The following is a 26,316-nucleotide window of genomic DNA, read 5'->3' as shown; positions in this document are numbered from 1 at the left end:
TGATCCTATTTTTGTGATTATTTAGAGTCGAAATACAGTACAGGAGGCAGGGAGTGCTATGATGGTGGAATGGTGTTGTTGCATTTCTTGAGTCTTCGGGACGCTGTAATAAACCAAAAAAAAAACTGAGCACAAGTGACATTTTTATAAATATAATAATTTTTTCACACCAATATAGGGTTTGGTTTTGACCTTATATACTGTATATAATTTTTGGTTGGTTTCTTTATATGTTTTTCAGTTTACTGATTAGAAAATGAATGTTTTCTTAAACCCAGAATAGTTATTGCCTTACAATAAATTTTAACTGCCAGACCCTCGACCATTCCTCTAAGGTTCGGAGATCCCCTCTCATCGCTTCTACTCCCTCCAGGGTATCCACTCTATTGGATATTTTCGTGTCATCAGCAAAAAGGTACACCTTTCCTTCCAACCCTAAAGGAATATCTCCAACAAATATATTACACAGAATAGGCCCCAGCACCGACCCCTGAGGAACTCCACTGCTCACCTTCCTTTCCTCCAATCAGATTCCATTTACCACCACCCTCTGCCACCTCTTCATCAACCAGTTTCTTATCCAGTTCACCACTTTCGGTCCTAAGTTCAACCCTTTCAGCTTATTCACGAGTCTTCTGTGGGGGACCGTATCAAAGGCTTTGCTGAAGTCCAAATAGATTATATCTAGCACATGTCCTTCATCCAGTTCTTTGGTCACCCAGTCAAAGAAGTCAATAAGATTAGTTTGGCAGGATTTTCCTTTGGGAAAGCCATGTTGCCTCGGGTCCTGTAACCCGTTGGCTTCTAGAAAGTGAACTATCCTTTCTTTCTGCAGCGACTCCATTATTTTTCCTACCACCGACATGAGACTTACCGGTCTGTAGTTTCCCACTTCTTCTCTGTCTCCACTTTTGTGAAGAGGGACCACATTTGCTTGTCTCCAATCTTGCGGAACCTCTCCCGTCTCTAAAGATCTATTAAATAAATCTTTAAGAGGTCCCACCAGGACGTCTCTGAGCTCCTTCAGTATTCTGGGATGTATCCCATCCAGCCCCATACCTTTGTCCACCTTCAAATTCTCCAGCTGTTTATAAACTCTTTCTTCCGTAAACGGCGCAGTATCCAGTCCATTCCCAGACATTCCCTCGGCAGCCGACCACGGTCCTTCTCCAGGATTTTCCTCTGTGACTACCGAAGAGAAATAATTGTTTAGCATGTTCACTTTATCTTCATCACTCTCCACATAGCCATTCTCATTATCTTTCAGTCTCATAATTCCATTCCTCTCTCTTCTCCTTTCTCCAATATATATGAAAAAGATCTTGTCACCTCTCTTTACATCTTTAGCCATTTTTTCTTCCGCTCGCGCTTTCGCTAGCCATACTCCCCTCTTCGCGCCTTTGAGCTTTATCCGATAATCTTTTCCGTGATCCTCTCATTGCGTTCTTTTGTATTTCTTGAACAAAGCCTCTTTTGCTCTTATTTTTTCAGCTACTTGTTTGGAGAACCATATAGGCTTCCTGCTTCTCTTGTTTTTGTTTACTTTCCTCACAAAAAGATCAGTCGCCATATTTATAGCAGCCTTTAGCTTGGACCACTGTTTTTCCACATCTCCTATGCCTTCCCATGCCAACAGCTCCTTCTTCAGGTATTTCCCCATTTTATCAAAATCAGTACGTATGAAATCCAGTATTTTGAGTTTTGTGCGTCCGCACTCCGCCTTTGCTCTTATATTAAACCATACGGTGTGATGATCATTATTAGGTGTGCATTCACCTGGATATCGAAAACACTACCACTGTTTGTGAGCACTAGATCCAGTATTGACCCTTCCCTTGTGGTTTCTGTCACCATTTGTCTGAGCAAGACACATTGACAGGCTACAGAAATGATAAGTAGTACTTACCCCCCCCCCCCCCCCGCCTCTGTTCTGCATAGTTTTGCTAGTGCATCTTGAAATTACTAGAACCATGTAATCTATGCAGTAGAGTCGTGGCTAGCATTTTACAGATAAATGATTACTGTCATTATGCATTTCCACAGAGCCCACAGATGAGGTGCAAGCCTGGAATGGCAGTATCGACCTCTGTACCAAAGCAGAGAGGGAAGAGAAGGGATCTCATGGACTCTCACAGTCAGGGATACCTGTCCGCACCCAGCAGAGCTTGGATGGGAGTGGCGTGAGACCTCCAAGCAGGACCGGGCTACCTGTACCCTGTCAAACCTTTCCCGCTTGCCATCGGAATGGAGGTAAGACAGCAAGCTTGGGGCGCAAACAAGAGCACAAATGAGGTGGCCTAATAGTTAAAACAGTTGACCTGACATTTATGGGTTGTGGGTTCAAGTCAGCTGACCTACTCACCCAACCCTGTGGTAGTATTTTTAGTCTGTTATTGAGATGAACATGGAGGAAGCCACTGCTTGCCCCAGGATTGGTAACTTGGAATGTTGCTACTAATTGGGTTTCTGCCAGGTACTTGTGACCTGGATTGGCCACTGTTGGAAACAGGATATTGGACTAGATGGAACATTGGTCTGACCCAGTATGGCTATTATGTTCACAAATAGGTTACACCAGTGGTTCCCAAACAACCTCGACCACTGCAGGCAAATCTCTCTCATGAATATTCATCGTGGATAGCCTAAAAACCTGACTGGCTGGGGGGGTGCCTCTAGGACCAGGTTTGGGAACCACTGGGCTACACTAATTTATCACTGTCATTCACCTTATGCCTCCTGAAAACATATCACCTTTCACACTAAAAGAATTGTGGTATTAAAAACTGTAAAATTTGGTAACACAACTCACAAAATGGAAAGGTTTAGTTATCACGTTCTCTTTTTTTTTTTTTTTTGAGTGAGAGAGGTATTACTGTAAAACAGAGATTTTCAACCCAGTCGTTAGGGTACACTCAGCCTTTTGGGGTATACCAGGTGGTATATCAAGTCCCATTTCCCTTTCCCTGATATTCCCATTGAATGGGGATATCCTGAAAACCCCAACTGGCTGGGTTGAAAACCCCTGCTATAAAAGAACAGTACAATCCCACAGATGCCAAGTTATCCAGTTCCAGGCTGCAGAATTCTGAGCTAGTCCTGGTTTTGAACTAACATCCCAAAGCAGGGTGGGATTTGTAGTGCCCGATCCTGCCCATTGAAATCAGTGCTGTAAGTCCCATAATGCACCAGGATGGGGTGGTCAGCAATCCAGGACTATCCCAAAATCTCCAGCCTGGAACTGGGTAACTTGGCATCTCTGCAATCCCTTATTAGCAGGAGATAGGATTTTAAAATGGTATTTGTTTTCAATATAATCCTTTGTTAAAAATCTGTTAATTTTATGGGGGCTCTAAAATAAGTGATGACACTGCCGGAACTGCCTTTCAAATGACAGAAAAGGAAAAAACACTGTGCTGGATTTTCAGGTGATGTAGTGACCAGTGTAGCACAGTGGCGTTCCGTGGTTGGCTGACACCCGGGGCGGATCGCCGCTGCGCGCACCCCCCCCCCCCCGGGTGCAGTGCAACACGGCACCCCCCCTGGCGTGGACCTCCCGGCGCAGCGCCTCTCACTCCCCCCCCCCCCGACAGTCCCCATCTGCCTATCAGCTGAGCTCCGTGCACCCGGCACCTCGAATCTGCAGCGCTGAAGAAAATTGTCTTGTCGTTGGTCCTTCCCTCGTACTGTGTCCCGCCCTCTGATGTAACTTCCTATTTCCTTGAGGGTGGGACAAAGTGAGGGAAGGGCCAACGACGAGACAATTTTCTTCTTTTACAGTCAGCAGCGCTGCAGATTCAAGGTGCCGGGTGCACGGAGCTCTGCTGATAGGCAGGTGGGGACAGTCGGATTGGGGGGGGGGGGGAGTGAGAGGCGCTGCGCCGGGGGAGTCCACCCCAGGGGGGGTGCCGTGCCACGCTGGGGGGGGGGTGGACGGAGCACCCCCCCCACCTGTTGACACCCGGGGCGGACCGCCCCCACCGCCCCGCCCTTGCTACGCCACTGGTGTAGCATTGGTTTTGATCCTACTTGTCTAACAGACATCAGAGTTGTGATCCATGTTCTGGTTCTTTGTGTTTAGGGTTTCCACAGGGTTCTGTGTTTTCTGCAACCTTTTTTAATATTTGCCTTCGACCAGTGATTCAGTTGTTAAGATCACATGCCTTCCGATTTTGGATATACACAGACGACATACAGGTATTATGATAAATCAGCAAATGCCTGGGTCAAAAAGCAACAACTGCTTCACTTCCTTACTGCCTATGCACCATTTTCAAACTCCCAGAAATACGGGCCCCCCTTGATCAGAATCATGAAGTCGGAGTCAGAGTTGGAGCAATTTTGGGTGCAGCTGGAGTTGGTAAAAATGTATTGACTCTGGCTCCAGCTTCAAAATTAAAAAATAAAAAGCATTATAATATATGGTACATTTATCATTTTATACTTATATGTGCACATATCTTTGTCATGGACCAAACATTAAATTTACCAGTACTTTAGATCCAGAACAAAAGTTTTAGGGCCCTTTTACAAAGGCATGCTAAAAAGTGGCCTGTAGTAGTGTGGGTGTGTGTATTGGATGCGCACTGGATCATTTCTCCACCGCGTCTTGAAAAAAGGGGGAGGGATTGGTCCAGGAAATGGATGTGCAACAAAATTAAAGGAAACAGAGGAGGGGTGGGGAAGATAGGCTCTATCCAAACAATGGGGGAAACGTATAATTTAAATAAACAATGATATTTATTGCAAATGGTTGACTCGACACAGCCGTGTTTCGAGTCAACCATTTGCAATAAATATCATTGTTTATTTAAATTATACATCTCCCCCATTGTTTGGATAGATCCTATCTTCCCCACCCCTCCTCTGTTTCCTTTTACTTGTTTCGTGGGGATTACGTGTACCTCCACACTTTGTGTGGTATTTTTCTGGTTCAACAAAATTAAAACCAGTGCACATCTATTTATGGATTGAGCCCTTAACGCCACCCTTTGACTTAGCAGTAAGGGCTAACGCGTTACCTGTGCGGTAACCGTTCAGCACGCTCCAACTGCCGATTACCGCCGGGAACGCCCCTGCGGTAGAAAATAATTATTTTCTACCGCGGGTTTTCGGTGCACACCAAACTCGGAATTACCTCCAGGTGCAAACGCATAGGCCCTTACATGCCTTTGCAAAAGGGTCTCTTAAAGCCTAATATCAGTAGGACTTGGAATCGGACAGCAGTAAAATAGAGGAGTTGACGTTGAAGGTTTGATGTACCAACTCCCCAGCCCTGGCTCTGACTGCAGAGGACAAACAGTAGAAGCTTTCCAACTGGAGGATAGTGTACAGGCGATAGTGAGAACAGATAGACCTCTGTGCTGCCTGACTGTACTCTTGCCCCCTACCTTCTTTCTGACAGCAGCTATCTTACCAAAAATCTGTCCCAAGAGTCACTGAATTATACATCTGAGAGGGCCCTTACTAAACGTTTTGGCTCTAGGCAAGTGCCTAGTTTGTCTAGGCCTTAATCCTGACCTGATTATCAACGCTAGTAAGAGACTTGGGAGTTAATTTGGATTCTGGATTATTTATTTATTTATAACACAGTTTATACACCGCTCTATCCTATATTCTAGGCGGTTTACAAAGATAACATCCATAATATACTTTAAAAAACCCCACAAAACAATATCTTCTGTATGAACCAGTTACTAAATCAAAAAGTTAAAACTAACAGCTCCCAGTCAACTTAAGCAGTTTTCTAAATTGAAAGTAGTTCTCAACCTTTCTTAATTCAATGGTGAACTCATTCCATAAACGGGAACCTTCAATATAAAAGGTTTTAGATATAATATCTTCCAATCTAATCTGTTTATAAGAGGAACAGTCAATAACAATTTATCAGCAGATCTAAGAGGTCATGGTAGACAATAAATTCTTAACGCTGAAGCTAAAGGAGTAGGGACCTCACCCTTTATAGCTCTGTAAATCAAACTCAAAGCTCTCCACTTCACTGGTAGCCAATGTATGTCACACAAAACCGGAGAAATATGATCGACTCTAGAAGCCCCTGAAATTAATCTAGCTGATTCATTCTGGGCTAACTGCAAAGGTTTCAACAAGTAAACAGGTAGACTCAAAAACAGCAAATTGCAGTAATCAAATAGAGGCATCACAAGTGAATGCACCACTGTCCTAAAATTTGAGCTAGAAAGCAGGTCCTTCAATCTGTGCACACAAAAGAAAGGTCCAAATCTCCTGTAAAAACAAAACAAACCACAAAAAATGGCGGAAGATAAACCAAAACAGACCAAAAAACAAGGGAGTAAGAGCGCCAGAGAAGTTTAATGGGACCCTTCAATCTGTGCAACATTTTCAACTTGAACAAAATCTTTTTCACTAAAATTTTTATATGAGATTGAAATAATAAAGTTGAATCTAAAGTGATCCCCAAATATGTAAAATTAGTGTCTCCACCTATCTTAAATTCGATAGGAAACTCCATTGAGGAGGAATAAGACAAGGCCAAAACCTTTTTGCTACATTCAATTTCAATCTATTAGCATTCATCCAAGAAGTAGTAGTATGTAAACATAATCACAAAAAAATCCAAAGATTTATCCAAAGAACTGGAAATAGGTATGAAAAACTGAATGTCATCAGCATCTTGTAAAATTGTAAATTGTTGTCAGGATTGGGACTAAGAGAAAACATATAGATGTTAAAAAGTACTGGGGATAAAGCAGACCCCTGCGGGATCCCTGAGACTATCTCAACACAAGAAGAACTATCCCGCCTCACCTCCACTCGAAAAAATCTATCACTAAGAAATGACTTAAACCATTTCAGAGCAAGCCCTTGGATTCCTAATGATTCTAACCTCGGAATCAGAAGACCATGATGGACAGTATCAAAAGTTGATGAAATGTTGAGAGTAACCAAGAAGTATGAATCACCCCTATCAAAACCCACTCTTAAAATATCACATACTGAAATCAGCAAAGTTTCTGTTGAATATTTTGGACAAAATCCAAATTGTCCTGAATCTAGAATCTGATATTGATCCAAAAAATCTTGCAACTGAAATAAAACTAATTAACTTTTTGGGATCAGATTCATGCAGTGTTGGGTTCTGTGTGTTTTTAAAACTCCTATTGATGCGGAGATTAAGACATTTATTGCATCCAAATGATTTTCGAACTATGCTACAGTCCTTAGCAATGACTAGTGTCGATTAGTGTAACATAACTTATTTAGGACTACCAATTTGTATGCCTAAAGCATTGCAAAAAAATACAAACTAGAATGGAGGAGTAGCCCAAAGGTTAGAGTAGCAGGGTGAACACTAGGGAAACAAGGGTTCAAATCCCACTGCAGCTCCTTGTGATCTTAGGTGAGTCACTTAACCCTCCATTGCTACAGGTACAGGCAGGGGGCTTTTTTAAATAAGCTTCACTAGTAAAAGGGCTTAGGTCATGGACCTTTCTTGCACAGTAACGGGGTCATTTACTAAGCCGAAGTAACGTTTTTAGCTCATGGTAGAAATCAGCTGGTGTTTACCACCAGCTGATTTCTATTGCAAGCTAAAAACTCAACCGCGGCTTAGTAAAAGACCCCCTAAGCCCATTTCTAGCGTGGTTGTCAGAAAGGGCTTTTTGTCTGTTTGTTTTATTTCTAGCCCTATACTAATGTTAGCATTAGCAGGCGGCCATATTAAAAAATTACCATGGGAGCACTTACTACCGCCTATTTAGAAGGTGCTAAGGCAGAGCTTTCCAAACTGTGGGTTGGGACCCCAACTGGTGTCAGGTAGGCTGTCTATAAGTGCATCATTATTCTGCACCTCTGGGGGGGGGGTGGGCAGACAATTTTATTTGGTTGCGAATATGTTATGACCGGCACAAAATGATTTGACATTTGCTTTGCTAGGGGTTCCCATATGTAGCAGTAATCTCAGCATACTAGCTGATTAGTGCATCCGGGCCCATTCTCTGCCTGTGATATTTTATTTATTTATTTGTTACATTTGTATCCCACATTTTCCCACCTATTTGTAGGCTCAATGTGGCTTACATAGTACCAGAGAGGCGTTTGCAGATTGCGGTGTGAACAAATACATGGTGATGTTGTGGTAAGATAACGTTCATGTGGCACAGCCACATTAGGGCAACGTATAACGGAAGAGTTGTGTTATGTCCGTTACGTACTTTAGTTTTGTTGCAGAGATCAGGCATTTATGTTGGACGGGTAGGGTATGCCTTTTTAAACAGGTTAGTTTTTAGTGTTTTCCGGAAGATTATGTGATCGTACGTAGTTTTCAAGGCTCCTTACCACTAATGAATAAGCATAACCACTTCAATCTCTATGTTGAATATGGTCTCTCCATAGTCGATGACCTAAAGAATGATACAACCCAATTTCGTACTCAGGAACGTTCATGAATTACCATAATTTATTCTTCCTTAACATATATATGCACATGATATATATCTATACCATGATCTGTTCACGTATGTTATGTTACATGTATGTTACCATGTATGTATACAACTTAACACATTACCATTTGTAATTCTATTACCCGGAAATTACGGCAAATGTAAGCCACATTGAACCTGCAAATTGTTGGGAAAATGTGGGATACAAATGCTATAAATAAATAAATAAATGTGTTCCACAGTTGTGTTCTTATGTAGGAAAAACTGGATGCGTAGGTTGATTTGTATTTGAGTCTTTTGCAGCTTGGGTAGTGCAGATTTAGGTATGTTCGTGTTGATTCGGATGTGTTTCTAGTTGGTAGGTCGATCAGGTCTGTCATGTCTGCACTCTTCAAAACTAAATAAATACAGTATGCTTAGTGCACACAGGGGTCCTTTTACAAAGCTGCGGCAAAAGGGGGCCTACACTTGCGTTGGTGCGTGTTTGTGACGTGCGCCGAGGCCCCCTTTCACTGCAGCAGGTAAAAGGCAGATCTTTGTTTTTCACTTACTTCATGGCCATTTCAGTGTGGGGGGGGGGAGCAATTATCACCACCCATTGAGGGCTCCCACGCTAGCCCGACAGTAACGGGGCAGTACGCGCCGCTGCCCGATTACCGCCAGGTACACACCGGCACTACAAAAATTGAAATATTTTTGCAGCACTGGAAATTACGCACGCTGGGGGTGGGAATTACTGCCAGGCTGTTGCGGTAGTCCGCCGGCACTTCCTTTTTAGTGAGCGGTAAGCCCTCGTTGGGCTTACTGCCGCTTTGTAAAAGAGCAGAATACTTCAGTGCGTCCTGAGTAAGGCCATTTTTGTTGCGTTAGGCGTACGTTGGTGTCATAACGCAGCTTAGTAAAAGGGCCACTCAGATTCTAAGCCCTCCAGGATTAGGAAAATATGAACCTGAATGTAACTTGTCTTGAGCTAAATCCCCAAAATGCCACAGCCCGGTTTCTCCCCATGTGACTTCTTATGTCCAGGCTATACAATGACTTGCTGTGAAGCAGCAGGTTTTGCTTCAAATTTGTACTCTCTTATCTTTTCATTTTGAATGGGTGATGGGCCAAGTTTTTGAGAGAGGTAATCTGTTCATAGTGAATCTATTCGGGTGCTTCATTCAGCAGGTACTAATATGCCATGAGTTCCTTCAGCAGAGGTTGCAAGGTTAGGGAAAATCCATGCCGCTGTCTTACCAGTGGCAAGTCTTATATTGGAAACCTTGCTTTCCTCTGACTTACTACTACTACTTATCACTTCTATAGCGCTACAAGGCATACGCAGCGCTGTACACCATACATAAAAAGACAGTCCCTGCTCAAAGAGCTCACAATCTAAATAGGACAGGCAAACAGACAGAACAACTAAGAGGTAAGGGAATTAAAGAGGTGGGGATAAAAGGGTACAGGGCAAGTGAGTAGTGGTTAGGAGTCAAAAGCAGCGTTAAAGAGGTGGGCTTTTAGCCTGGATTTGAAAACGGCCAAAGAGGTGGGCTTTTAGCCTGGATTTGAAAACGGCCAAAGACGGGGCTAGATGTACAAGCTCGGGAAGTCTATTCCAGGCGTGAGGTGCAGCGAGATAAAAGGAACGGAGTCTGGAATTAGCAGTAGAGGAGAAGAGGACAGACAAGAGAGATTTATCCACAGAACGGAGTACCCGAGGGGGGGGGATGTAGGGAGAGACAAGAGTGGAGAGGTACTGGGGAGCGGTAGCCCAATTATGTGACTTTAAAAAAAAAAATTGAAAGCTTGGCTGTTTTTGCAGACATTTGAGGGTCCTTTGACTAAGCCACGCTAAAAAGTGGCCGGTGCTGGTGTCAGCTCGTGGGTTTTCCATGCGCTGCAGCCACTTTTAGCGTGGCGGTAAAATGACCGCAGTGCCATATTTTTTTGTAGTGGAGTGTTGCCATTACTGCGGGAGCCCTTATCACCATCTGTTTAGGTCATTAAAGGCTCCTGTGCTACTCCTGCGCTAACTGGGTAGCGCATGGTAATGTGTCCGCGCTATCCAATTAGCACAGGCACGCCTACTCTCTGCCCATGGGCATTCCAGTGTGAGATTAGCATGCGCTGAGCGGGAAACTAGCACAGGACACCTCAGCACATCCCATGGTGGTGTCCTTTTGGTAGGCCCGAGTTAGACCTACTGCGCCTTAGTAAAAGGGCTCCTTGGTGAAGTGCAATGAGTGCTGTACGATTTCAGTTCTGTTTGTGTCGTTTTACCAGTTTATTTTTTTATGTGAATTTTTCGGCATTTTGGATTGTACATTGGCTTTTGGATTGAAGGCATGGATAAGAGTGGTGAACCTTGTGGATCCTCACATGGGGACCCAGCTTGATGACAGAATATTTCTCATTTTGACTTTATAGTGTCTATTAAACAAAAATTCTTTAAACCAGGCCAACGTTGAAATGGGATATTCAACGCTGGCTGATATCCAGGACTGGTGCTGAATATCTGGTGCCCTGTTTACTAAGCCTTGCTAGCGTTTTTAGTGCATGCTAACACTAGACACGCCCATAGGAAAATATGGGTGTCTCTAGCATTTAGTGTGCACTAAAAACACTAGCGCACCTTAGTAAACAGGGCCCCTGGTTTCATTTGAACTATTAATCTCAAAAGCAGACCAAACCATATACATTTTTTTAGGAACTCATTGTGGGTATAACCTGCATCATACTCCCTCTATAATATACCAACGCAGGGAACCAGCAGAGCCGACAACCGTGCGGCTGCTCCCAGCATCCCCAGGAGGTAAGAGCAATGCACCTGGGGGGGGGGGGGGGGGGGGGGGGGGGGTTGGCGGTGATGCACCGTGGGGGTGTTGCACCCGGCAGGGTTGTGCAGTGGCGATCCGCCCCGGGTGGCAGCCAACCAAGGAACACCACTTTTGGAATGAATAAATACATTTTAAAAGCAGACCGAACCATATAAATTTTTATAGGAACTTGTTCTGGGTATAACCTGCATTATACTCCATAGATTAGATCAACTACATTTTTTAAAAAGACTATCAGAAGCGGTACATAAAGGTGCTAATACACCAATGCACCGATACGCTCATTGGTCATTTCTTAACTTTTATTTTTCTTTTTAAATAAATGTTCTTCAAATCTCTTATATCGCATTCTAAACTTGTCTTTTATATTATCAAAAGGAATCGCTGTGTCACAGTAAACAAAACTTCTTATGTGCAAGCCAAGCACTTATCTTTCACGGGTGAACAGACCAAAGCTGACATGCATGTTTTGCCGCAATCTGCGTCAGGGCTGGTCCTATAAATAGATTTCTTCCAGATTTTAGCACGTCACCTTCTACAGAATCCCCAGCCCTGACGCAGATTGTTTGGCTTGCAAATAAGAATTTTCATTTACTGTGATACAGCGATTGTTTTTGATAATATAAAAGACAAGTTTAGAATGCGATATAACATAGTAACATAGTAACATAGTAGATGACGGCAGAAAAAGACCTGCACAGTCCATCCAGTCTGCCCAAGAAGATAAATTCATATGTGCTACTTTTTTATTTGTACTGTCCTCTTCAGGGCACAGACCGTATAAGTCTGTCCAGCCCTATCCTCGCCTCCCAACCACCAACCCCGCCTCCCAATCACCAGCTTTGGCACAGACCGTATAAGTCTGCCAAGCACTATTCCCCACCGCCCAACCACCAGCCCCGGCACAGACCGTATAATTCTGCCCAGCACTAGTCCCGCCTCCCAACCACCAGCTCTGGCACAGACTGTATAAGTCTGCCCAGCACTAGCCCCGCCTCCCAACCACCAGCCCCGGCACAGACCGTATAATTCTGCCCAGCACTAGTCCCGCCTCCCAACCACCAGCTCTGGCACACACTGTATAAGTCTGCCCAGCACTAGCCCCGCCTCCCAACCACCAGCCCCGGCACAGACCGTATAATTCTGCCCAGCACTAGTCCCGCCTCCCAACCACCAGCTCTGGCACAGACTGTATAAGTCTGCCCAGCACTAGCCCCGCCTCCCAACCACCAGCCCCGGCACAGACCGTATAATTCTGCCCAGCACTAGTCCCGCCTCCCAACCACCAGCTCTGGCACACACTGTATAAGTCTGCCCAGCACTAGCCCCGCCTCCCAACCACCAGCCCCGGCACAGACCGTATAATTCTGCCCAGCACTAGTCCCGCCTCCCAACCACCAGCTCTGGCACACACTGTATAAGTCTGCCCAGCACTAGTCCCGCCTCCCAACCACCAGCCCCGGCACAGACCGTATAAGTCTGTCCAGCCCTATCCCCGCCTCCCAAACACCAACCCCGCCTCCCACCACCGGCTCTGGCACAGACTGCATAAGTCTGCCCAGCACTATAAGAGATTTGAAGAACATTTATTTAAAAAGAAAAAAAGAAATTAAGAAATGACCAATGAGCGTATTGGTGCATTGGTGTATTAGCACCTTTATGTACCGCTTCTGATGGTCTTTAAAAAAAAAAATTGCTCTTACCTCCTGGGGATGCTGGGAGCAGCCGCATGGTTTTCGGCTCTGCCGGTTCCCTGCCCTGAAACAGGAAGTAAAGTCAGAGGGAGCAGGGAACCGGCAAAGCTGACAGCCACACAGCTGCTGCTGCCTGCATCCCCTGCAAAGTGCACCAGGGGCGAAGCGCCCCGCCCTCAGAACGCCACTACATTCCAAGCTGAGACGTTTCTGGTAGCTTTTTCTAAGTGATTTTTCATTTGAACCATGGCAGCTGGCATTTTACTTAACCACTGGCTGCCACAGTTAAATATCGGGTTCACTGTAAATAGATAAACAAAATGTTGGTATTGATGTTTAATTAACTTAGTACATATATTCAGCACTTCTAGCCACATAGATAATGGTGCTGAATATGCATAAGAACACAAGCGTTTCCATACTGGGACAGACTGAAGGTCCATCAAGCCCAGTATCCTGTTTCCAACAGCAGCCAATGCATGGCACAAGTACCTGGCAGAAACCCAAACAGTAAAACAGATTTTATGCTGCTTATCCTAGAAATAAGCAGTGGGTTTTCTCAAGTCCATCTTAATAATGGCTTATGGACTTTTCTTTTAGGAAATTATCCAAACCTTTTCTTAAATCCTGCTAAGCTGACTGCTTTCACCATATTTTCTGGGAACAAATTCCAGCGTTTAATTACACGTTGAGTGATGAAATATTAGTAGTACAGTCACCATTCTGGCACTATCCCTCTTAATTTTATAAACTTGTGATCACAAAAATAAGGAAATAAATCAGTCTTAAACATTGTAGAACTTTGTTTTTTGTCAAGGTTTATTAATGTCATACTCAAGATGGCTGTTTTCAGAGGCTGTTGTTGCCTACACATGGACCGCAAAATGCTTGCTACACACAGAGATAGAGAGAAGAAAGATGTAGACTTGGAAAACTCTGGCAAAAAGAGCATGCAGCCAAGCAGCACAGAATAGAGACAGACTGCTGTGAACTGGCAGCCTGAACTCCGAGTAACTGAGAAGCTTTAAAACTATGATGCCAGCTGAAAGTAATTAGAAGTACAGCCTTTGCTTGCCAAAAGTTCGAGAAGAGAGAGTAAAAACAACTGTTCTGTATTATCCAACTCTCTTCTTCCTTCATCCCCCACCCCTTAAAAAACAAAAATCTTGTAAACCACCTGCAGGCTATCAAGGTGGTGTATATTCAGATACAGCAGGCATTTTTGTGTCCCTGGAGGGTTCATATACTGCCTGTAAGCCATTGTAGGTATATTTCTGTCCCCAGAGGGCTCACAATCTCAGTTTATACCAGAAGAAAAGGAAGGTTAAATGACTTGCCTAAGATCACAAGTAGCTGCAGTGGGATTTGAACGGAGTTCCCTCTGCTCTAACCATTAGGCTGCTCCCTCTCCATCTTTTTTGTTTTCCAGTAGAGGCAATGCTCATCTTGTTTATTACTAGCACAAAACTGTTAAACAATTGCAGTGAAATGACTATTTCTTTTCAAACACCCCCTTCATCTCACCTGCCTCACTCTTTTCCCACTTTCCCCTCTTTCCATTTTCTTCCCAACTTTTTCCCCACCTCTTCTCCCTCTCCCTTTGTTCCTCCTCCAGTTCTCTCTTCCCCTCCCACTCTCCCACCTTCCTGATCCCATCACTGTCCCCAGGCCTTTTCTATCACAGCCTCTTTCCAATTTGACACCATTATCCTTTCGATCCCTATCCTTAGCCTTGGTCCCAGTCTGATCTGCCCCCCCCCCCCCCCCCCCCCGTTTTCTTCAGTCCAGCCTCTCTACTATCCCCCTTCCTATTCAGGATCATTTTAAGTCAGGGCTGTAGATTTGTAGGGCATCCAAAAACTGCTAAATCTCTGAGAAAACCCCAGAAAGTTTTGGATATTGGCACCAGCCCATGTGGGCCAAAAGGAAGAGGAAGCAACTAGATAGTTGGATCGAGGAAGAGAACTAGTTTAATATATTTGTGGGCCATATTGCTGAAGGGTTGGAAGGAAAGGTTTGCCTTTTTGCAAATGACACGAAGATAGCCAATAGAGTGGATACCATTGAGGGAGTAGAAACGATGAAAAGGGATCTCCGAACATTAGAAGAATAGTTGAGGGTCTGGCAGTTAAAATTTAATTACAATACAAACGTACTCTCTGATTATATCATTAGATTGTTTTAATACTATATGTATTACATGCTTATATAGTTAAAATTTAATGACAAGAAGTGTAGAGTGATGCACTTGGGGTGTAGAAACCCAAAAGAGAGATACCAGATAGGAGGGGAGAGATTAGTAAACTTGACACAGGAGAGAGACCTTGGGGTGTTGGTGTCTGAGGAACTGAAGATGAAGAAACAATGTGACAAGGCGACGGCTGTGGCCAGAAGGATGCTTGGCTTCATAGAGAGGGGTATAACCAGCAGAAGAAGGTCATTGGTGAGGCCCCACTTGGAGTATTGTGTTCAGTTTTGGAGGCCATATTTTGCTAAAGATGTAAAACGTCTTGAAGCGGTGCAAAGAAAAGCTACAAAAATGATTTGGGATTTACATTGCAAACTGTATGAGGAGAGACTTGCCGACCTGAGGAAAGGAGAAACAGGGGTGACATGATACAGACGTTCAAATATTTGAAAGGTATTAATCCGCAAACAAACCTTTTCCGGAGATGGGAAGGTGGTAGAAGTAGAAGACATGAATTGAAGTTGAAGGGGGCAGACTTAGGAGTAATGTCAGGAAGTATTTTTTCACAGAGAGGGTGGTGGATACATGGAATGCTCTCCCGCGGGAGGTGGTGGAGATGAAAACGGTAATGGAATTCAAACATGTAACCCTCTTTAATCTAATGATGATACCTCTAGCCAAACTCCTGGACAATCAAAACCTCAATCCATACATATATGCAGATGACGTCACAATCTATATCCCGTTCAAACGTGATCTAAAAGAAATCACCAACGAGATTAACCAAAGCTTCCAGATCATGCACTCCTGGGCGGACGCATTTCAGCTAAATCTCAACGCAGAAAAAACACAATGCCTTATACTTACCTCACAACACAACACAAGTACATTCTCCACCATAACCACCCCAAACCTCTCCCTTCCCGTCTCTAACACTCTGAAAATTCTTGGAGTTACCATTGATCGAAATCTCACACTTGAAAACCATGTGAAGAATACAACTAAGAAAATGTTCCATTCCATGTGGAAACTCAAAAGAGTAAAACCTTATTTCCCAAGGGCCGTTTTTTGAAACCTGGTACAATCAATGGCCTAAGTCACCTGGACTACTGTAATGCACTTTACGCTGGCTGTAAAGAACAGATTATTAAGAAACTTCAAATGCCCAAAATACCGCAGCCAGACTTATATTTGGAAGGACAAAATATGAAAGTGCAAAACCCCTAAGAGAGAGACTACACTGGCTCCCACTCAAAGAACGGATCACGTTCAAAATCTGCACGATTGTTCATAAAATCACTCACGGAGATGCCCCGTCTTACATGCTTGACCTCGTGGACCTCCCACCCAGAAATGCCAAAAGAGCTGCCCGTACTTACCTTAATCTACATTTCCCCAGCTGCAAAGTACTAAAATACAAACTAACACATGCGTCTAGCTTTTCCTACAAGAGCACGCAGATGTGGAACGCTCTTCCAAACCACTTGAAAACAATTAAAGAAATAACAAACTTTCGCAAATCATTGAAAACCTATCTATTCACCAAGGCTTACCATGAGAATCCACAACTAACTACAACTCATCAACACCCCTCCCTCACTTTGATCGTTCTCTTTCTATAACTGCTCGAGTAGATCGACAGCTAGCCTTGTTATTATTATATCTCTGTACCACCAAATGTATTTCTGCTCCCTGAAATGGAGAAACCATTACAGGTTTTTGTAAGCCACATTGAGGCTGCAAATAGGTGGGAAAATGTGGGATACAAGTGCAATAAATAATAAATAATAATAATAATAAACACAAAGGAATCCTGTTTAGAAGGAATGGATCCACGGAATCTTAGAGGAGATTGGATGGTGATGCCGGTAATTGGGAAGCAAAACCGGTGCTGGGCAGACTTCTACGGTCTACGTCCTGATCGTGACTGAATAGATATGGATGGGCTGGAGTGTAAATATTAAAGGGATTCGACGTTAGCTTCAGAACTTTTAGTATAAGAAGAGTGCTGGGCAGACTTATATGGTCTGTGCCTTGAGAATGGCAAGGACAAATCAAACTCGGGTATACATATAAAATATCGCATACCATGTAAAATGAGTTTATCTTGTTGGGTAGACTGGATGGACCGTAAAGGTCTTTATCTGCCATCATTTACTATGTTACTAAGTGTATTTAGATTTTAGCAAAGCCTTTGACACAGTTCTGCATAGACGACTAATAGATAAACCGAGTGCTGTTGGTATGGGCCCTAAAGTGACTGACTGGTTTAGGAACTGGTTGAATGGGGTGACAGTGGTAAATGGCGCTCACTTTGAAGAAAAGGATGTTACCAGTGGCGAGCTGCAAGGTTCGGTTCTTGGACCAGTTCTTTTTAACATTTTTGTAAACAATATTGCTGAAGGGTTGTCCGGTAAGGTTTGCCTCTATCTGGATGATACCAAAATCTACAATAGGAAGACACACCTGAGGGTGTAGAAAACATGAGGAAGAACCTAGCGAAGCTTGAGGAATGGTCTGGAATTTTGCTGCTAAGATTTAATGCTAAAGAGAGGAGCAAGACTTGAGCAATTTCATATGTGATGATCTTAAGGTGGCCAGACAGATAGAAAAGGTAATGGTTAAAGCTAGAAGGATGCTTGGGTGCATAGGAAGAGGAATGGCCAGTAGGCCTAGTGGTTAGGGTGGTGGACTTTGGTCCTGGGGAACTGAGGAACTGAGTTCGATTCCCACTTCAGGCACAGGCAGCTCCTTGTGACTCTGGGCAAGTCACTTAACCCTCCATTGCCCCATGTAAGCCGCATTGAGCCTGCCATGAGTGGGAAAGCGCGGGGTACAAATGTAACAAAAAAAAAAAGTAGGGAAACGGTAGTGATACCACTAAGACTTTCGGTGAGATCTCATCCTACTGTGTACAATTCTGGAGACCGCACCTTCAAAAAGATATAAACAGGATGGAGTTGGTCCAGAGGGCAGCTACAAGGTCATAAAGCATATGGGGACAGAATTAAAGATCTTAATATGTATACGTTGGATGAAAGGCAGGAGAGGGGAGATATGACAGAGATGTTTAAATACTTACATGGCATAAAAGGAAGTGAGCCTCTTTCAATCAAAATGAAGCTCTGGAATGAGGGGGCATAGGATGAAGGTGAAAGGAGATACACTCAGAAGTAACCTGAGGAAATACTTCTTCACGGAAAAGGTAGTGGATTCATGAAACGACATGCCGGTGGAGATGAAAACTGTACCTGAATTTAAGAAAGCTTGAGACAAGTACATAGCATCTCTAAGTGACTGAAAGGGAGAGTAGATGGCACGGATGGGAAGACTGAATAGTTCATATGGTCTTTATCTGCCTGCATTTTTCTCTGTTTCTATGTTTACCATCCGCCTAAGCTAGGAGGAAGAGGAAGCTGTTAGCCCTTGGGGATCTGAATGAAGACAAGGCAGGGAAGGCGTGGGAGTGGGACACATTTCTTGTACCCTCCTCATCAACACCAGTTTCAATTGAAGGAGGATTTTATGAACAAGAACACTTTTCCCATGATGATCGGTGCCATTCTGTGTCATGGAAGGGAGAGTATGATTTCGCATGCATCCTTCTTATCCGCTATCCCCCAGCTATGCTCATATAATCTCAGGGTGATCAGAACTCAAAAAACATCTCAGGAATGCAGACTGCCCCTCCCCCATGCTTCAATGTGGGCTGGGCATGCTACATTCTCTACATGGGCTGAAGGGTAACTAGCAGGGCTGGGCCAAGGGTATCTGATGTCCCTTCAACAATGCCCCCTACTCCATGACAGCTCAAGATCAAAGGATCCCGAATAGTTCAGCATCTCCCCTTCCCCTCCCCCCTCAAGTGTCCTGCATCTCATCTACCCTTCCCTTTCCTCTACCATGCCTGCTGCTGTTATTGTCTCCTCACCTTTGCCAGGGCTAGAAGAAGCATCAGTGCAGCAGAGGGCTTTCCAGTACGGGTATGTGCTCAAGCACTACCATATCCCACTTTCCTCCAATGCAGACTTCCTTGAGCACATACCTGTACTGGAAAGCCCTGTGCTGCACTGATGCTTCTTCTGAGAGTGGGCCTGTACTGAAAGGCCCCGAACAGCCCTGACAATAGTAATACATTTTTATTTTATTTATTTATTTGCATTTGTATCCCACATTTTCCCCACCTATTTGCGGGCTCAGTGTGGCTTACAATACATTATAAATAATGGAAGTACAATCGGTTGCAGTACAATAATGGGTTACAATGTGAAGAGTTATATAAGACAGAGTAAATGCAGGATATTATTAGGGGATGGAACAGTAGAATATAACAGTGGTGAGTTGAGAGGGGGACAGAGCAGTATCGAGGGAACAGGGAGGTCTGACAATTTTATCTGTGGGTAGGGTTTAGGAGTGGTGAGAGCGCGGGAGAAGAGATTTCAGAGAGTGTATTGGCGCGTCTATGAGATTGTATGGGCTTCATGTGTTTTGATCCTTGCCGTAGATTTTCTCGAAGAGATAAGTCTTTAGTAGTTTGCGGAAGTCGGTCAGTTCGTAGGTCGTTTTCAGGCTGCGTGGTAGTGTATTCCAGAATTGTGTGCTCATGTATGTGAAAGTCGATCCGTGCAGTACTTTGTATTTTATGCCTTTGCACTTAGGGAAATGTAGATTGAGGAAGGTTCGAGACGATCTTTTAGCGTTTCTGGGTGGCAGGTCAATTAGGTCGGACATGTATGCAGGGGCTTCAACGTGAATGATTTTGTGGACTAAGGTGCATACTTTGAAAGTGATGCGTTCCTTGAGTGGTAGCCAGTGTAGTTTCTCCCGTAAGGGTTTTGCACTTTCGTATTTTGGTTTTCCGAAGATGAGTCTGGCTGCTGTATTCTGGGCTGTTTGAAGTTTCTTCAGTATGTGTTCCTTGCATCCTGCGTATAATGAGTTGCAATAGTCCAGGTGACTGAGTACGAGTGATTGCACTAGACAGATCTTGGAAAGAATGGTCTAATTCTTTTCAGTTTCCACATGGAGTAGAACATTTTTTTTGTTGTGTTGTTCGCATGAGTCTCGAGAGTTAGGTGACTCCAAGGATTTTTAGGTAGATGGTGACTCCAAGGATTTTTAAAGTTTCTGAGATTGGCAGATTTAGTTTAGGTGTGTTGATGGCGGTAAATTTATTCGTGTTGTATTGGGAGGTAAGTATGAGGCATTTAGTTTTTTCTGTATTCAGTTTCAGTCGGAATGCATCTGCCCAGGTGTTCATGATGTGTAGACTTTGGCTGATTTCGTTAGAGATTTCATTGATGTCTTTTTTGAATGGAATATATATTGTTACATCATCGGCATATATATGTGGATTAAGGTTATGGTTAGATAAAAGTTTTGCCAGGGGGGGTCATCATTAGATTGAAAATAGTTGGTGAGAGGGGGGATCCTTGCGGTACTCCACAATCAGGTGTCCATGCAGCTGACGTAGTTGAGTTTGATGTGACTTGATATGAACGTGAGGTTAAGAACCCCTTGAACCAGTTTAGAACATTACTTCCGATGCCAAAGTACTAGAGAATGTGTAATAGGATTTCGTGGTCTACCATATCAAAGGCACTTGACATCTCAAATTGTAGCAGGAGTATATTAGTGCCGGTTGCAATCATTTGTTTGAATTTGGTCATTAGGGTAATTAACACTGTTTCTGTGCTATGATTAGACCGGAATCCTGATTGGGAGTCATGTAGTATGGAGAACTTGTTGAGGTAGTTTGTGAGTTGTTTGGTAACCATCCCTTCGGTTATTTTGGTTATTAATGGTATAGATGCTACTGGTCTGTAGTTTGTTATTTCACTTGTGTTTTTCTTTGTGTCTTTGGGTATTGGGGTGAGTAGAATGTTTCCTTTTTCTTTTGGGAAAAGTCCGTTTTGTAGCATGAAATTCATGTGGTTAGTTAGGTCTATTATGAATTGTTGAGGGGCTGATTTCATGAGGTTGTTTGGGCAGATATCTAGTTTGCATTGGGATTTGGCGAATCTCTTGAGCGTTTTAGAGATGAGGTCCTCTGATAATAGTTTGAATTCGGTCCAGATCCTGTCTGCTGGGTATATTCCGTCTTCTGGGTCTAGACAATTTAGGAGCGCTGGTCTCCTATCATGCAGGAGCCATGCTGCTGCCCCTCACATTCTGCAGTCATAGAAAGATGCCACGTCTGGTAACTAGAACAGAGAGTATACACTCACTTTCAAATATCAAGACTCGAGGTACCGTAGGACCTAATGTTGGAGCTTGCTGTGAAGCAGGTCACAAGGCTGAAACAGACTGGAATTAAACCAGAACTGCAGCTCTGGAACTGGAATCAGCAAGCCTGTTGCAGAAAGACTTGGCAGCAAAGACTGCAACAGAAGGCTCAATAGCATCCGGGCTGGTTAGCATTCAGGTTGCTGCAAACAGCTTCCTGTTTTGCAAGAACCCATTTTAACTGAACTCAAGCCAATACCAGAAACCTAGGGGGTGGAGCCTTGAAGGCTGACAAAGTGTTTTCTTTTACTGCTTTAACCTACTTCAAGTCACTGGCTAGTCTAATGATTAGGATTCTTGCCTGAACATTGGGGCTGACACCAGTTAAAGTTCCCAACGGAGTCTTGTTCTGAGAGTTTCCAAGCATCACAATTCTTGTTTATCTATTAACCACAGCCTTGCTGAAAAGACCGGCAAGAGACACGAATTTCCATCTCACCCATGCTGTTCCCCAAGCACTTCATTTTTATAATATAAGTGCCAACATTTCAAAATGATTCTGGGTGCCAAATACCCTTCCCTGGAAACAGTGAAGGAGCTTGCTCGATATTGGGGGGGGGGGGGGGGGGGGTGTTCATCACCCACAGAGCTGTCTTCTATGTTTACAACAAATTAAGAGGCCATGGTACTATCCTGTGAAAAACTTTGTGGGTTATTTCTTGTAAAATTGCTTTATGGATGTAGGTGAGCTCCTGGCTCACCTGCATCCATAGCAGATTTTTGCCACTTTTCTCCTTAAATCAGCTTCTCCCCTCCTTTTATAGGAGGGAACAGGAAGAAAGAGCATAAGGCTGGAGTGTACAGAAAGCAATGAAGAACTATTCTTCTCTCTAATGCAACGCTTCTTATACTTAAGACTTTTCTTCCATTTCAAGATGACCTGCAGGGGGGCTGATTGGCATATGGATATTTCCTAGTGTCTCCTGAGATTTTTTTTTTATTTTTGTTACATTTGTACCCCGCGCTTTCCCACTCATGGCAGGCTCAATGTGGTAGGCAATGGAGGGTTAAGTGACTTGCCCAGAGTCAAAAGGTTCATTAAAAAAAATAGTGTGGTTTCATTGAACTGTCCAAGTCTCTGAGTCAAACGCTGGCATGCCAGGTGGCATCCAAAAGGAGTTAAGTTTTGCTTGGCTTCTGTGGCAAGAGGTAAAAGGTTCCCTGAAATCGCAGGAAATTGGTGGCTGAATCTGTGTGCCAATCACTGATTAAATGGAATTGCTGTTGATGTGTCAGTCTCTGCTGCCATCTGCTGGTAACTCATTGTTATTAAACACTGAGGGTACAGATACTCAAGGTCAGCAGTCCTAATCTTGGCTCTGATACAGACTCTGTGTGTGACCTCAGGTAAATCACTTTCTCTTGCTGTACCTTAGTTGTGCTCTAGGCTCTCTCGCCTAACTCTGATAAAATAAATTTCACGTGGGTAGCAGAAATATCAAATCTAACAACAAAACACAACTGCTTTATATCTACCTGTTTTCACTCAATGCCGTTTCCCTCTGCTAGTTAAGCAGAAAATTGTGTTTTGTTGTTAGATTTGTTTTGCATACACCATGACAGGAATTAGCCTACTCTTAAAACAGGCTATGTTGGGTACAATCTCAGTCTCTCAGATTGACTATTTAATGTTTGCATTGTGTAAAAGAGACCTTCCTTTTGCTGTTCGTTGGGTGTAATATGTGTATTCCACATATCATGTGCTTGAAAGTTATTATTAATTAAGTCAGAAGCATCTAGAACACCCCAGACTATTTCTGTATTTTTCTGCCACAGTTCTATGAGGTCTGATTGCATCTCTTTGTTCTTGATGATCTTCTGCCTCCATATATATAAATACAGAATAGCCTCCTGGTACTGATCCTTTTATTAGCAGTGACGTTCTTGTGTTTTTCTCCTTTTACTATTGTCTACTTTTCTTGAATCAAGTTATCAAGCTTTTTATCGGTTGCGGTGGGAATGTCCTGGGTGATCACTTCTTTACTCTTCACAATTCTATCAGGGTTGTGATTCCAGAAATCTTCTGGTAGAGCAGTGTTATGGGGTCAGTGTTCAAAAGGAGTCACGGGCCAGATTCAGTAAATGGCGCTCAAAGGGGTCCTTTTACAAAGGCTTGCTAGGGTTTTTAGCACACGCTAAACACTAGAGATGCCCATATATTCCTCTTAAGAGGACCCCAAAATTAGATAACCACTATTCTTGGAGAGCAAAATTTTAACACAATCAACAATTTAAATCTACTTTTGCCCAAAGAAGTGTTAAAGAATATACTATCCCCTCGATATTCAGTGCCAGGCACCAGCAGTGAATGTCGGGGAATAATTTTGGGCGGGCTGGGTGCCTTGGACTTATACAGGCCTGGACGATATTCAGTAGGGACTGCATCAAGACACCCCCCCCTCTAGCAGTGCAGGCAGGCCTCCCCCCCCCCCGGCCTACCTGTATCTCTGATGGTCGTGGGGTCGTCTCGCCCCGCATGGCGCTGGTCTAAAATGGCTGCCACGATCTGTCACAGCAGTTTGCGGTACTTTGTGTCATACCACTACTTCGTGTAGTACCACGAGCTGCCGTGAGAGATCGCTGCAGCCATTTTAGAGAAGTGCCGCAAGGGGGCTGTGCTCCTGCCCCCAGTGACCCCACTGGACCACCAGAGATACAGGTAGGACTAGGGGGGTGTCAATGCGGGCTGAGAAGGGGGGAGGGAAAGAGAGGACATTGACAGGGAGGCTTCAGGGGGCTTCAAAATAAAAGTTATGCTGGACGGCTGAAGATCGGCTGGGCCTGCATAAGTTCCCCAGCCCACCCAAAATTATTCCCCGATATTCACTGCCACCTAAATGGGGATATTCAGCAGCACTTAACTGGAGAGTGCCACTGTATATTTCCTCAGACTGTCCAAACAATAAGTGTACAATTTCCCTGATCACCCCTGGATCCCTTCTTAAAAGTTGGCGTTACATTGGCCACCCTCCAATCTTCAGGTACTACAGAAGATTTTAAAGACAGGTTACATATCACTAACAGCGGATCAGCAATTTCATGTTTGAGTACTGTACTTTCAGTACCCTGGGGTGTATGCCATCTGGTCCAGGTGATTTATCAATGGCTTAGGAAAGATAAGCTCATGTTATTCTGCAGTTTCTGCGATGGTTAAGGATAGCTTATCTTTGCATCTTCAATTGGGATCTCTTGAGAATACACCTGAGGCTTTTAAATTTTCCTGTGACACATTTTCTTGTTTACGAAGATTTGATGGTTGCTAAACCTTATTACTTGCCTGCAGAATCCAAAAAGCTCAATGACAAAGAAGGGGTTGTGATGTTATAGATTTGCCAGATAGTCTGGATATATCTAGGTTTTTAGAATGTTCAGAAGAACCTATTTCCAAGAGAACAACTTTAATGGTTGTTTTTTTCATAAGGAAGAACATAAGATGTCTATTTTGAAAGCTTATTTTCCTAAAAAAAAAAAATTGTTCCCTTTTTTTGGGGCAGAATATTATGATTTTCCCCAATTTGGTCAGACCAACTCAGTTGCGTCAAAAGGCTTTTCTGCAGCTCAGACCTCGTGTCTTGGCTGCAGGAGCACTTTCTTCTTGAAATTTCCATGTAAATATCTGGTTACATCAGGAATTAATTCTTATACCTTTTTGGATCCCATTCACTTGGAAAGTTTCTTGTTAGAAAAAGAGGAAAGATGAAGTTTATTGTTTGATTGACAACTTGCTCCTCTCTTCCTTCCCGTTCACATTAATTGATTTGATTACTTTATTTATTTTTTGTCTATTAGATTGTAAGCTCTTTGAGCAGGGACTGTCTTTCTTCTATGTTTGTGCAGCGCTGCGTATGCCTTGTAGCGCTATAGAAATGCTAAGTAGTAGTAGTAGTTATTTGATTTTGTCTCTCAACCCTGCTACTTATTAAGGGTTATGTAATTTGGATGAGTTTATGTGTTGCCTTTGGCTCTCCGTAAAGTGGTCTTACATGCTATATTTTTCTTTGCATATTGATATGTATTCTTCTGCATGCATACTTCTGGTTATGTTTTCATTGTAGTATAATCAAAAGTTCTCAATAAAAAAAAAATAAAAAAAAAAAAGGAAAAGCAAGCGCTAGGGACTGGCAACATTCCTGGTGAACTGTCCACACCAACATCCCAGCAGTGCAGGGGGCATCCTAGTGGTCAGTGCAGTGGACTTCACATAAAGGTACCCAGGTACAAACCCACAACTACAATAGCTCTCAGGCTTGCAGGCCACTTATATATTTAGGTATAGGAGGTATTTCTATGTTCCAGGAGGGCTCACATATTTGTACAGAAAGGAAAGAGTTATAGTGGGAATTGAATCTTGGGCCCATCATTCACTGCACTGACCACTAGGCTACTCCAGTCACTTTCTTGCTGCTTTTTTAGGAATGGCCATAATACCATAATATCTGGCGCTGTCATAGAGGCTGGTATCTACTGTCACATCTTTGGGAGTGTGGAAGGGGGGCCAGTAACCACTGAGAAATTAAGGGGGGGGGGGGTCATGCCTTCATCCCTTCAGTGGTCAGTTAGGGCATCTTTTTCAGACTTAGTTGTGACTGAAACAGGTCTAGATAAAAACATACTTCTTTTCTGTCCTGGACCTTTTTCTCTGTTCCAGATTGTAAGCCTAACCAAGTCCTGCCTAAAACATACCTCCAAATGTCCCTGCTATTTGGACGAATTTAGTGAAAAAATGTCCCAATTCTGCTTTTTTGAAAATCACAATTTAGATGTTCTTCAGAAAAATAATTCCATCTGCTGCTTTGTGCCGCTTTTGAGAAGTTTTTCTCTTTTGAAAATGAGCACCATGGTGTTATCTTCCCATTCAGAAGAGTTATCTACTAGAGATCTCACAACTTAACATGAAGGTCTGTTTT

The 26,316-nt window shown here is 43.5% G+C and overlaps 1 protein-coding gene across 1 annotated transcript in view; it reads left to right on the top strand.

The window, feature by feature from the left end:
* LOC115458286 (neuronal tyrosine-phosphorylated phosphoinositide-3-kinase adapter 1-like) overlaps positions 1–26,316 on the top strand; it is a 97,133-nt gene that overhangs the window by 59,272 nt on the left and 11,545 nt on the right. Inside the window, exon 4 of the mRNA XM_030188149.1 lies at positions 2,044–2,250. Within this exon, the coding sequence (XP_030044009.1) occupies positions 2,044–2,250 (207 nt within the window). The remainder of the gene's footprint in view (positions 1–2,043; positions 2,251–26,316) is intronic.

The sequence above is a fragment of the Microcaecilia unicolor genome, chromosome 14 (genome assembly GCF_901765095.1).
Source record: "Microcaecilia unicolor chromosome 14, aMicUni1.1, whole genome shotgun sequence".
Taxonomy (NCBI): Eukaryota; Metazoa; Chordata; class Amphibia; order Gymnophiona; family Siphonopidae; genus Microcaecilia; species Microcaecilia unicolor.
The sequence above is the reverse complement of the archived record's forward strand: the minus strand, read 5'-3'. Positions and strand labels throughout refer to the sequence as shown.